The sequence below is a fragment of the Zeugodacus cucurbitae genome, chromosome 2 (genome assembly GCF_028554725.1).
Source record: "Zeugodacus cucurbitae isolate PBARC_wt_2022May chromosome 2, idZeuCucr1.2, whole genome shotgun sequence".
Classification (NCBI taxonomy): domain Eukaryota; kingdom Metazoa; phylum Arthropoda; class Insecta; order Diptera; family Tephritidae; genus Zeugodacus; species Zeugodacus cucurbitae.
The window spans coordinates 24127541-24141519 of NC_071667.1; the positions used below are offsets into that span (position 1 = coordinate 24127541).

Sequence of the window (13979 nt, forward strand, 5' to 3'; positions counted from 1 at the left end):
GCACATAGGTTGGTACGAAGTCTACTCTGAATACGAAGTTTAGTCTAGGATTTAGACTCTTATTTCCCGAGTCAACTCGAGCTCGTCGTCTGCAATGGGTGGTGTTCGTCCAAGGACGCCATTCACTAGAAGGGCATTGGTGGAAGGTGTTAATGGTTCCGCTGTGAATTGCATTCAATTGTATAAGACGCTCTAACCCTGATTGTATCGGTCAGTTTTAAATATAAATTTCTTTCTTCTGTCCTTTCTGAATTCTTTAAGACACTCGATTTTTCGAATCACCTCAAGACTTCCACTACAAACAAGAGAGTTGCTTTAGAAGCCGACTAGAAAGTACGTTGACTGTATTCTTTAAGCGTATAATTACCAGTAAGTTAAACCAATCCCACAAATCTGTGCATCAGTTAACTATTTATGGTTGCACTATACACTCATACTCACTCGCAAAGCGCTGCCCACACACGCGATTAAATAAATATTGAATGGCTTTTAACAACGCTGGTACATGAACCATGCATTCCTATACATACATATATTGATATAGACTGGTGTTAACATAAAAATGTGTTAATTGTACAATTAAATTTCAGCAAGAGCAACAATGGACGCAACACAATAGTAACAACAAAACTGTTAATCTACTTATGTACGAATGTTGTTTACACTTCAGCGCCACAGAAGCAGCAATTTACAACAACAACAACAATACACAATGTAAAGTAACAACATTCGAAAAAAAACTCGACATTTTACTAAAATTATTTGCTTCATAAATTTGTTGAATGGCTTTTTAAGAGTAATGCTTGAGCACAACCGGAAAGTAACAACAGCAACAACAACAGGCGCCGAAAAAGCAAGCGTTTACGTTGCACTGCCGCCAAACTTCCACAACAGTCGTCGAGTACACTTAATTGTAATAGATACCCAGTGGACGAACGACAACGCCAGCCAACTTTGACTAGGCGCGCGATTTTCGACGCAAAAATAAGTGAAATATAATTTACGAAAAAAAATAAAATAAAATAATAAAACAATAAAAGGAACGCCAGATGCCAGCGGCAGTGTAAAACAGTGACCAACAGTTTGAAGCGTCCATCCAAACTTTCAGTTGGCGCTCGAAAATTTGCGTGAAATGAAATTAAATATTTTGTGGCTTATTATAAATGAGACAAATTTTGGGTGGAGCGAACGTACAAAAAGCAATAAAAAAATCACAATTATTACCAAACAAAAAGGAACATATTGACAGCGGCTACAAGTCTGGTGGCGTATAAAAATCTGTAAATATTTTGTATGCATACATTTTTCAAAGTGACAACAGCAACATAGTTTGTGCAACATGTTGAATAACTTTACAGCAACGCGTGAGTGGGTATATGAGTGCAATGTTTGTGTATGACAGTGTCGTTTGTAGAGTTTGTGCAATTTCGCGCTTGTATTGCTGGCATATTTTGTAAATTACAAATTATTATTTTTTCGCTTTATTCATATAAAAATTTACGCTTGATTTGTGGCGCGTAATGTTGCATATCGAATGGCTGGCATATTTTTGTGTTCGCTATTTGTAGCTGTAGCGCAGTCAACAGAGAAGTATGCGTGTGGAAAATTTATTTCGAAATTTTTTATTTTTAAAGTATCTCAAGTATGTAATAACACTGGTCTACAAAATGTAACTTTTTGTGTGCCTTTCAATTGAATACTTTATTTTTATATTGCTTTGAGGTTACTGAATAGAAAAACAAGAATATGTTTTTTGAATTAGCTCTAATTTTGGAAATATACCTAATATACAAAATTTGGCTTTTAGTAACACGTTAAAGTACAAAACATTTTATGAAAAAAACTATAATAATTATTTACTATTATTTTTTTCTTTTCACTTATATAAAATTGGAAATATTACAATTTTAAAAAATAACGTATTTGATTAAGATTTTCTCTTCTTTTTCGGTTGTCTTTTGTAATCACTGTTAGGGGTATCTCTTTTCAAATTCCAGCAGTAGTCCGCTAACATCGGCCCTCGTATCTCTTTTCCATTGTCGAGATATCTTGGTGGAATCGTTCACCATGTTCGTCACTTACATCACCGCAGTTAGAAGGGAAAAAATCAAAAAAAAAAAAAATAGGCATCTAAAATTAATTTCATATTTTCGTATGTTTCTTTAGTATGTGCAGCGTGGCATAACGGAATCGATGGTTGTGTGTTACCTTTATGGAGAAGAACAGCTTTTAAACTTAATTTTGAGGAGTCTATGAACAGCCGCCATTCCTGTGGATGGTATTCAATGTTCAAAGCGTTCATCAAGCCATTTACGTTATTACAGAATGCAAGCTGCTTTTCGGATTTGAAATAGGGCATCAAGTTCTTCTGACGATATCTGTATAAACTGATTTTGACATCCGGTTGAAGCAAATTCCATTGCTTAAGTCTCGATCCTAGTAATTCCGCTTTATCTTTTGGCAAATTTAAATCTCGTATAAGGTCGCTGAGTTCATCTTTCGAAATCCTATGAAGTTCGTCACCAAAAATATTATCACCCACAAACTGTGGCGATTGTGAGGTTGTAGGCTCATTGTAGTCAACTTCCATTGAATTAATCGCTTCTTCAGAATCTTGCTGGTATTCTTCGGGAGGTCGAGGAACAGGTAAATCGATTCCATGTAATACAGGTCGCGATACAGAGGCTACGTCAGGGTATACTACACTTCGTTTCTTTTTCCGTGCTGGATGGGTGGAGTCAAGCAAAAGTAACAGTCATTCGCATGATTGGTAGGTTCCCTCCACATCATTGATACACCAAAAGGCAATGCACGTTTCTTTTTGTTTAGCCACTTAATCAGATTTGTGGAGCAAGTTGTGCAACTAAAATGTGGTACCCACGATTTGTCTTGGTTTTTAATTTTAATTCCAAAATAATGGAAATAAGCAGTTTCTAAACGTTGTGTTATTGAGCATCTTTGGTTAGTAAGGGTCACCTTACCACAAATGTAGCAAAAATTGTCTGCACTATTAACACATTTACGCGACATAACGAAAACTGCAGATTTTTCACTAAAAATGCCAAAAAAAAACGGTAACAATTTCACGTTTTAACTGTTGAACAAAACACAGTCAACGTTAAACACAACAAACAAATGTGAAATAATAAAATTTCCGCGGGTAATCACTAAATATTTTGAGTTATCATCATTAATGTTATAAATCTGTAGCGCTACCCTCTATTATATTTATAAGGCATAAATGCACAATACGAGCTAATTATGAATTTTAACTTGTATATTTATGTTCAACGAGTGAAATACAATCAATATAGTATATTTTTATGTAGAAGGCAATTTTGATGTAGACCAGTGTAATTTTTAATATTTTTAAGCGGAAATATCTTTCGTTTTGAGTGTAAATATTTGAGATTTTAAAGTGCAGAATTCAATATTTTTAATTACAATATTTACAGGCCAACGTTGAGCCGCTTCAAGTTAATTGCTTGAATAAATTTGTGAAATGTCTGAAATATATCTAGATTGAAGAATAATTCTTCATTTTCTGGAATTTTGCCTAACGCCGTACGTTTGTAACTTAATTTATAATATTTGAATTATTTTTTGCGATTGGCAAAAGTGTACAAAATGAACAAGTAAGGAAGGGCTAAGATCGGATGCAATCGAACATTTTATACTCTCGCAATTTATTGATTTAATTTTATTAATATAACACACAATTTGACCCACATATTCGGCATATGTATATATGGAAACTAATTTTTGGCAGAGAGAGATATGTGTTATTAGAATAAAAATATTTCTTCTGAATTTCTTCAAAATATCTGAGATACTTACCTAAATTTTCGGTTAAAAATGTATTAGAAGGACTGAGGTCCTCATTATCGGTATATGGGGCCTTTAAAACTTATGACCCGATTTCGGATTTTTATAATGGCGATGACACACTATAAATTCAGTATTTGTGCAAAGTTTTGTTCCGATATCTTCACTAGAGCTTACTTTATATATTGCAAAGTAAAAGATTCATATTGACTTCAAAGTTCTGGTATGTGGGAAGTAGGCGTGGTTGTGAAACGATTTGGACTATTTTCACAACATATAATTGGGATGCCAAATATTATGAACCAAATTGGTCGAATAGTTTCGGAGATATGGTTTTTGACCCATTTAAAATTTTGTATACCAATTTGAGTGCTGCCCTTCTGTATCATCACTGGGACCGCGCCCACTTTCCAACAAAAATTTCCCCAAATATATTCTATCCTAGTATGATTTTCTCTACTAAATTTTACTTTCATAACTTTATTTATGGCTTAATTATTAGCTTATGGTGGGCGTGTCAGTGATCCGATTTCGCCCATTTACGAAAGCAAACTTCTTATGGTGCCAAGAAACATGTGTACCACGTTTCTTCAAGATATCTCAATTTTTGAACATGTTATCCCTTGCAGAATCCGAATTTCAATTCTACTCGTCACCTTGATTATTTTGATATATATATCTATCTAACTAACTCGTTTAGTTTTATGACTTACAAACAACCGTTATGTGAACAAAACTATTATACTCTCTAAGCTAAAAAAGTTCCCTAACTGCTGACATGATTCCGACCGAATGAGTAGAGTTCGAAAAGGTAATATTAAAATTGAAGATATATCCTATACAATGACCTAAAATTTAAAAAAAATATCAAAAATTAACAAAATGGTGTGGTTCTTAAAAAATATTCCTTTTGTTGGGCAAAAAATGGTCAAATCAAAATCGTATTTCATTGTATAGTAAATATATACAAATATATATATGAATATATATATGAATACTCAGTTTCTCGTTAAGTTATGGTATCAGCAAATTTGAGAAATGTCGTTTCGAGAAAAACGCGTTTAAAGTTTAGACTATAGCGGCTTATACCTGCGAGCGGTCGCTTTTTAAAACGCTGTCATTCAAAAACTGTGCAAGATACGCATTAACAGGAACATTTTGAAAATACAAAGTCAATTCTTTAAAAATGTCACAAAGCTTCTAAAGTTCTTATTACGACCACCTACTGTACGGTTTTTACCTCAGTAAAATTCTTGCCTTGTTATAATAATTGAACATCATTTAAAGCTTCATGAGTATAAGCTTTGAAATATCGGAATGTTTCGAACGCCGGAATGTTTCAATATGATGAATTTTGGAATTGGCACTTCAACGAACAGTCATTAGCTGAAAAGCTTAGTGAAAGCTTTTATCAGGGTTTTCGCATATTTATCCCTCATGAAAGCTTTCACTAACCCTCAAAGTCAGAAATCGAAGCAGCTTTCAAGCTGTTTATTTAAGTTTTAACACAAACGTATATTAAATTAATGAAATCTATTTCAGCAGAATTTCAGGAAACTTTACAGCAATTTACATATTTAAATAGCATATAAATATTTATGCGATATTATGTAAATATTTCGTAATAAATTTGTTTACTTTTACTCAAGTGCAGAGTAGTGTTTCGGCTATTTTGATGATTGAATGATAAAAAATAAATATTTCATTTGAATTGTGGATTAAAAACGCCAAATAACAACACACTAAAAAACGCAGAAAACCAAAACAGTACAAGAAAAACAAATATTACCAAAACCAAATGATATTGCAAATTAATTGCAAAATCAATTTGAAAAATTGAATTTCAACAGCGCAACACAAAAAAGTGGTGTCAAACCGCAGTTGAACTTAATTAAATTTTACACACTTACAAACGAACGCAAGCGACCGAAAAAACATAATATAAAATTGTGAGCGGCGATGGCTTTGACAAGCCGCACAAAACCGCTCAGCATCACACCGTTTGTAGCTGTCGGTATGTTGATGTTTATGCTGGTGTTGGGCAATGCAATTGTAGTCTTCATGAAATACAAAAACAACAACAATGGAGATGCAAGCGTTTCAAGCTTGGAATATACGAGTGGCAACAACAACCAAGTCAAAACTCAGCTAACCGGCGCCGTTGAAATAACGCTGTTAACGAATGAATTAGCAACAACAATTAGCGCGAATCGGGGGATAAACAACAAAAACAACACCTACAATATCTACAGCTATGAGCAACAGCAACTTGATGAAATTAACGCCGCTGTTAAGCATTCTACCGACACTATGGCCACGCTTCGTCAGAATAGTAATAATAATAATTTGCTGCACACTCTTCCCCTCACATCTCATAAACGTTTTGATGATGAAATTAATATAAGCAACCAACGCCATGAATTAAATGGCCATCCAACAGCAGATGAAGTAGACAAAATGCCGGCGGCAACGAGTGAGTCTCACTCCTCAACGGATAACCCGGTCGCTGAGGCGTTGATCAAGCCAGTGGCTGCGGAGCGCGGTGAAGGCGCCGGTGTGCAATATACACCTTTGCAACAGCAGGAAAATCAAGAAGGCCGAGGCAATCTCGCAAATACGGAATTACTATTACATCGCCAAAAGCGCTATTTGGTCTTTCCCGAAGGCAGTTCTTTTCAGTTGGGTGCGTACTAACAAGAACGATTGTCAATCCCATAAATTATGCAATTTGAAACGTCTTAACTAAAGAAAGTGTTTGCAGAGGCATATTGTTATGAAAAGCCGTGTGTGAACATGCTCTAGCTTTCGACTCAATCAATTAACAACTTTTATGCTGTTAACATCTTCCAGATTGCAAAGTATTAGACCGATTTCATCTTAGAGTTTCCGAGGGACGCTCTTTGTATAGTTTCGAACTGTTGATCTGGTAAGATCATACTTTATTTCTTTATTGATTACGACTTCCACCTATGGTTCCTCGAACTGTTGAGAAAAAAATTGTAATCCCATTCCAGAAAATTTAAAAATCCCTTACCATTATTTATTTGGTATCACTGAGAGTTCTCTCTTTATACCTTAAGCTGCACGGAAAGTATTAAAAATATATACAGAGTTCGGGATATGGATTGTTAAGCTCCTTGAATATATTGTCTTCAAACCGATGTCCAACAGAGTTCGACCGAATATACTTCTCGAAAAAAATTACACTTGAAACTCTTTTCAAAAATTTTGAGAATCTAGTTAGTTTCGTCACGACTTTAGTGCTCTTGAAACACCTCCACACTCAATTCCATCTAAAAGCTCCTCTTAATGTTAAGCCTTTACTGTTGTTTTAAGGGAACCGTCGATATTCAGTATATCAGATTCCACAGTTTTTTTGACACTTCAGGGAGTGACACCTTTTATAAACCTAAATTCAAATCAGCATCCATGATTCCGTCTGTCAGCATGAAGACAATATAGATATTATCTCCATTACTAAAGCGCTCTTGAGCTGTGACCATACAGAGATCATATCGTGATGGACCCCGTTTAAGGTGCCAGTATGAGTCATTAACATTCCCACTTCTATTATTTGGAAAGCTCAACAACTATGCACCTCTTTATAAATTATTTTAGATCTTCCCCTTCTTCCCACATCTTGTTATTGTACACCGTGAGAACTATTTTTTGTAGCTTTATTCACTATAACAAAGCAATCTGTTTATTTACGCATTTCAGTGTTTGATCTCATCATCGGCATTGTTGACTACACGAGTTATGCTATTTTGGGCATCACTTGTGCCGTTGCCTGGGAACTGCCGAGTAAACCGCCCAGTGAATTAATCGAAAATTTACATGACAAAATATCCGAAGGCATTTATCCAACAAGTGGTACGAAACCATCCACAACAGCAACAATGACAGCGGCGATGCGACGCAATGACAGCGTTGGCAACGCCAATGAGTATGGCCTAGACGCTGCGGGCATCAAATATGTGGATAATTCAAATGTGGCAGCATATAGTAGCAGCAAGTATGAAAATTCGCTGCAGCAGCCGATAGCGACAGTCGGGTTGGCACAATCACCACAGCCGCACGAGATATCACCTTTAATTGCCTACGAAACGGCACATCAACCCAATCTATTCGCTGTGCCCACTACCAGTTATAGTAGCTACCATAAAGAGATGCCTGACGCCCATGATGACATTGCCAACAGTGCTTATAGGCCGATAAACTATTACGCGAATATACATAGTGACTACAAAAGCAGCAACAACAAGTATTACCATCCAACGCACAAATACGGTTCTGCTGATAAAAATGCGAAGTCAAGTTACTATGGTGTCAGCGACAGCTACAACAAAAACCCCTTTGGCAATACAGCGCATCGTGATTCAACAGATAAACTTCCAGTGAATTTCGCCAATCGGTGGCAGCAACAGCAACACCAGCAGCCACAGTACAAAAAGTGGCAATCATGGCAGGATTATGACAGCAACTGGCAGTCATATCAGCAGCCGCAGCAAAAGCATACGAAATGGGCACAACGGCAACAACAGCAAAAATGGTCAACTCAGTCGAAATATGTGGGGAAGGACAATTGGTGGTCGCGCAACAAGCCACATGTTACGGACAGTTGGCGCACAAAGCAAGCTGATGGTTCGACTAACCGTGTGCGGTGAGTAGAAAGTGTATAGTAAATTAGGGACAATGTAAAAGAAAAACTAATTAAACTCGAGGTTATTTGAGGTTTTTATTTTTTACTAATCATAACGGTACTAATGACAATTTACTTCGAGGAAGTGATGGATAATGTTATTTAATTAGCTTTGGTCGGTCTTTCAACAGCTTGAATGTTCTCCAAATGAAGCTCAAAATGTTCGAAGAAGCACTGAAAAGAAAAACTTCATTCGGAAAATTCACAGATTGCTTTTACAATCTATTTCAAAAATGGTCTTGGAAGACTGCATATTTGGAATAGATCGATTGAGGTTCGACCATCAATCATCGAGTGAAAATTACTTACTTCACCCCCGCCATAAACTGAGGGATCTGTGGGGGCAGAAGAAATATGGATTGGATTTGTGAAATCATTATTTAAAAATACACTACATATATTTCTATCTTCGAAAAAACAAACCCAAGAATACGTATTCTACTAACATGTAGTAACCTCTAACGGTTCGAAAATTGATACCGATGCATTTTTGCGCCAGTCTTAGGTTTTTTAAAAACCATAACTAGTCCAAAAACTTTATTTTTCTTTTTGTAAACAAAACGGTAGGCAATCATCAGCTTAAGTTTCCGGTTTACACCTAACGTATGGAATTCAAAGAGCCTTGTCATTTAATGATCGATACTTCGCTTTTGATATTGATGGCTAAACTTTCATAAGTTTCTTTCTGAACTGAAATTAATATGTGGATCCTTATATACTATTTTATATATCTTATGTTTAGTTTCAATTGATCCAAAGAAGTTCTTTTCAACAAAATTGGTATTGAAAACTCAAATATATTTCTGACTTCTCGTAATATATCAAGGTTTCAACTTTAACAAAACCATATATCATAAAGTAGATCATAATTTCAGCCAAACAGCCAAACTTCAATTTTACTTTTAGCTCTATAAATAAACTCAAACAAAAAATGTATTTATTCCCTACAGCAATCCCGGAGTTCCAATGCAACCTCGGCAGCCTGTGCTGACTTATGCACCAGCTAGTGCCAGCCCGAAACAAACGGAAGCTACAGACAACTCGAATGCCGATACCGTGGAAAGCCGCAACTTTGATGAAGCTCAACGCCGCCTACTCACAACACGCCCAAAACCCAGAATTTATCCAGTCTTCGGACGTCGGCGACGGAGGCGACGTAGCGTCGATGCCGAATTTGGTGATTTCGAATATAAACTGGAGCATATACACTTGCGTGAGCAACTGCGTTCGCGGCAAAAGCTTTATGGCAAAATTGAGAAACTCTATGAAACGTGAGTGGATGGAAATTGCATTTTTTTACTAATCAAAAATTTTTTCGAAGTATTTTTTCCAAAACTTCGAAGCGGACATGACCACTTCATGTTGTAATCTGCAAAAGTTGTTTTTGTTTCTACATTTTCACACTGCTATCATTTTTCTTTACAGCCGCGGCATGAACGGCAGTGCCTGTGTGTTGCGTGCGCTTTGCGAAACTGGACAGCAACAACAAAACTATGAAGAGGATACAGCGGAACCACAAAGTTTCATCACGGAACTCTTGCGCGCCATTTTCGTGCTGCCCACAACTGGCGCGCGTACAGGACTTGACAATACTGTGAACGCCGAAGAGCCGGCTCTACACCCCACCGACTTGCAAATCATTGAACGCCCGTACAGGGAAGCGCAAGCGCATCGTGGCAGTTGTTCTCAACTTTTTACCATGTGTGAGCACAGCATCTGGGAGTGAAGTGGCAGCATAATAAATGATGAAAAACAAATATGGAGATGAGAAATACAAAAAAAGTGCAAAATAATACCGAACTGTCAAACTGTGGAGTTTCTTTAACTAGAATTGTTTTCGCTATGCAAAGGAATTTTTTTGCTCAACTCTCATTCCTAGTCTGCCTTTGGCTCTGCCGATTCTCTTCTGATGTAATAAATATCCATTATTTAATGTTATTCATATTACCATTGTGGATTATTCAACAATTTCATTTAAAACGTTACAGAATCGTTTAAATCTTAAGGACAAAACAAGCTTTATGTTAAAATTCAATATAATATTTAAGTTCATCTGCAGAAAGACTGAGCAGCAGGTTTCCCACTTGAAAGGTTGAAACACCAGTCCTTCGTGATTTAAAATGGCATTAAATTACCCTCAAGAATCGTCGATACGATACGATGGCGGATGACCAATTTGCTCGTGATGATGAAATGGTTTCATCTCGACATTCTTCGAACAACTTTGGTGTTTGCCGTCGGTCATGATTATCCTCACCCAACGTATGTGTTATAGACAATCGCTGAGCCTTGCTACCAGCAAGTAATTCAATTGACCTCGAATTGACGATGGATCTCGCAGACATCAATTGAAGCTCCCCGACCTTCACGTAACCTCAGTTGTCTAGTGCAAGTGGAAGCGGCTAATCGTTCCAAGTCTGAAGCTATAGGTTAATTCCGGTTAATATTTTAGTCAGCTGAACTAGGTACCGGCTAGTTGTGTTAGTCATGCTTCTACATCAGTCAAAATGACGATCTGCATAAAGAGATTGTCAATGAGGCTCGTCGAGAGAATACTTTAAGCTCATAAAATATATTGTTGCCATGTTTCTATGGGCTTACATCCAGTTGTTCTTTACTCGTATAAACGATATAAAATCAAACTCTACAAGTCGGTCATTATTCCAGTCATAGTTTATGGTTTATTATATACGATGACATGTACATAGTTCAGCGAAAATGACAGCGGTGATGCTTGCTACGTCATATTGTTAAAATGTATGAAAACACTCCATCTTTGAAAGTACCCGCTGGTGGAAGCAGAGTAAGAGGAAGATCTCAACTCTGTTGGAAAGACCAGGTGGAGAGCGACCTGGTTCTTTTGGTTAAATATACCTTCAAAATTATAGATGGTAAAACTGATCGTCTTATGTCCGAATATTGATTTTTAACGAATCAGCCCTGTCAGCATAGATATTTTGGGCAACAAAAGTTAATCCCAAGGAAGTGATAGATTCACGTACTATATGGCATTTTTGATCGTCCAGTATTGAAAAAATTTATACATTGCACTTTCTCTCAAAAAGCAGAAATAATTTTCACTAACACAATTCAATTCAAATACCTAAAATTCCACCTTATTGTCCTCATCCTCAAGTTGTTGACAATAAAACTTAAAGAGACTTGAAACGCTTTGAATTTCGTAACAATTAAAAGGCTAATAGAGTGGATATTAAAGACAGACAGCCAACAGCACTAACACACACATATGTATGTATACACATATTAACAATATTGCCAATACAACCGGACCCAATTGCAATTTATATTTTTCTATGTAGTTGAGTGTGTCTTTATTTCTCTACAACTTCTGACACGGCAACGTGCAACAAATAACCGGTCAACTGTCTGACAACGTATCAATACAAAAGTCATTGGTGAAGAGCAGCACGAACACGAAAGAATGGCTAAGCATCATTGTGTAGTGGAAACGTTTAAAAATAAATTCAAGCATGCCACTACAGAGCTAATGGCTGGAGCGGTGCGTTTGAAGGGAGAATAAGATACGTTTAGAATTTCAAACTGCTGCAATCAAAGCTTTTTACAAAATGGATGTTAAAATATGGCAAGGGCGGAACGGAAATTCCATACAATTTAAGGTTATATTTAATTCAGGGGTTTCCAACAGTTGGCTTACGCTTGGACTGATAAAATTATAAACCAGATGTATCTGGCTTTTAACTGTAAATACGGTCATATAGTCTCTCTAAACATATTTTAAATTGTTTCTGCCTTTATGACTTTCCCTATTACCAGTTTACAAAGTAGATAAAACAAGCTTCAAAAATCTTATTTCTAATTAATTATAATTTTCTCTAGGTATTTAGTTCTCATATTCTCCCATTTGTTGTGTTAAGTAAGGTAGATAGAGACCCTTAAAATGTTTGCTTCTTCTCACCAGCTTCCTTCATTCGAGTGTCCACTAAGAAAGGCTGGTTTGTTGCAGACAGGGTTAATTGTTGATTAGCTTGGAAATGTGCTATGTTTCTGAGATATTCAACACTGAGACCTGGGGTGGACTAATATCCGGGAACTGATCCTTTCTGGACTTTGGATATATTCATTTTACAAACAGGAATCTATTGGCTTCTAACAGGAAACATTTTTGTAATGTGAGATCTGCAGTTGAAAAACGATCCAGATGGAAACCAAAGCTCCACAATCGATCACTTCGCAGACTATAAAAGAACTAATCTCGCTCTATATTATACGATATGAAACTTCAATACACTATGTATAGGTTATGTTACAGACTAGTAGCTTAGTCCCAACAAGACTCAGTTTGAGTAGCACTGCCAAGGTGCATATACAGATGCAGTAAATGATGCCACAAATTTAGTAAACTACACCAAAACTAACGAAAATAATAACAAACTGTACAAAACAAAAAGTATAAAAAGTACTAGAGCAACAATGGCTGGGCTGGCAAGCGACCGAGAAGTGTTGGGAACATTAGAAGGCCACCGAAATTTTCCGTTAGCTTGTTTCTGTTGAATATAAATATAAAACTTTATTGGAAATTGGAGTCAAACTGTTCCCTTTTACCATAAAAAAGCTACTCGGCAGAATTCTGCGCAAAAATAAAGTTAGGTGAAATGAAAAATGCGAACGCAACGAAATGTTGTCATTTAAAACCAACACATCTGTTAATTAAATAAGGAGCAAAAGGCAAGCGCACAATAAAAGGATGCAATGAAAACGTGAAATAAATTTGAGAATATGAAATGAAATGTGAGTGTGGAGAAAGCTGGAAACTACAAGCTATTATGCACCGTTATTGTGAATTAAATACGATCTCACGCAATAATATTGAGTTGAGTTATTAGTTTTCGAAAGATGAAAATATAAAAAGAAGTAAAGAAATACTAGAGGATGTAACCAAACATTTTATAATCTCTCAATTTGCAAGGCATAATATCAAAATAACTAGGTGTAATATGGGAAACATAAGCAAAAAGATAACCAAACCCATGAATTTATTATAATGAATGTCGTCGAATAACACATACAGCTCATCGTTCCATCGTCTGCGGTATTCGCCGTTAACAATTTTCTGAGGACCATAAGTCTTGTGCAAAATTTTCCTCTCGAAAACTCCTAGTTTCGTCGCATCGGATGTTAACATCGTCCACGCTTCTGCACCATAAAACAGGACGGAAATGATAAGCGACTTGTAGAGTTTGATTTTGGTTCGTCGAGAGAGGACTTTACTTTTCAATTGCTTCCTCAATCCAAAGTAGTACCTGTTGACAAGAGTGATTCTGCGTTGGATTTCGAAGTTGACATTGTTGGTGTTGTTGATGCTGGTTCCCAAATATACGAAATTATCTACGACTTCAAAGTTATGACTGTCAACAGTGACGTGGGAGCTGAGACGCGAATGCGCTGACTTTTTGTTTGATGGCAGTAGATA

At 36.4% G+C, this 13979-nt stretch overlaps 1 protein-coding gene across 1 annotated transcript; it reads left to right on the forward strand.

Annotated features, from left to right (window-relative positions):
* Positions 1-827: 827 nt before the first annotated feature.
* On the forward strand, positions 828-10943 carry LOC105217797 (uncharacterized). Its single transcript, XM_011192989.3, has 5 exons — positions 828-1280; positions 5475-6508; positions 7546-8488; positions 9478-9798; positions 9953-10943. Exons 2-5 carry the CDS (start codon positions 5785-5787, stop codon positions 10251-10253), a joined length of 2289 nt encoding a protein of 762 aa, XP_011191291.3. The 5' UTR covers positions 828-1280; positions 5475-5784; the 3' UTR covers positions 10254-10943.
* The last annotated feature ends 3036 nt before the right edge of the window (positions 10944-13979 follow it).

Coding starts and splice junctions, on each gene's coding strand:
- LOC105217797 (XM_011192989.3), top strand. CDS start 5,785: ATGGCTTTGACAAGCCGCACAAAACCGCTCAGCATCACACCGTTTGTA. Junction 6,509..7,545: donor AGGCAGTTCTTTTCAGTTGG/GTGCGTACTAAC, acceptor TACGCATTTCAG/TGTTTGATCTCATCATCGGC. Junction 9,799..9,952: donor ATTGAGAAACTCTATGAAAC/GTGAGTGGATGG, acceptor TTTTCTTTACAG/CCGCGGCATGAACGGCAGTG.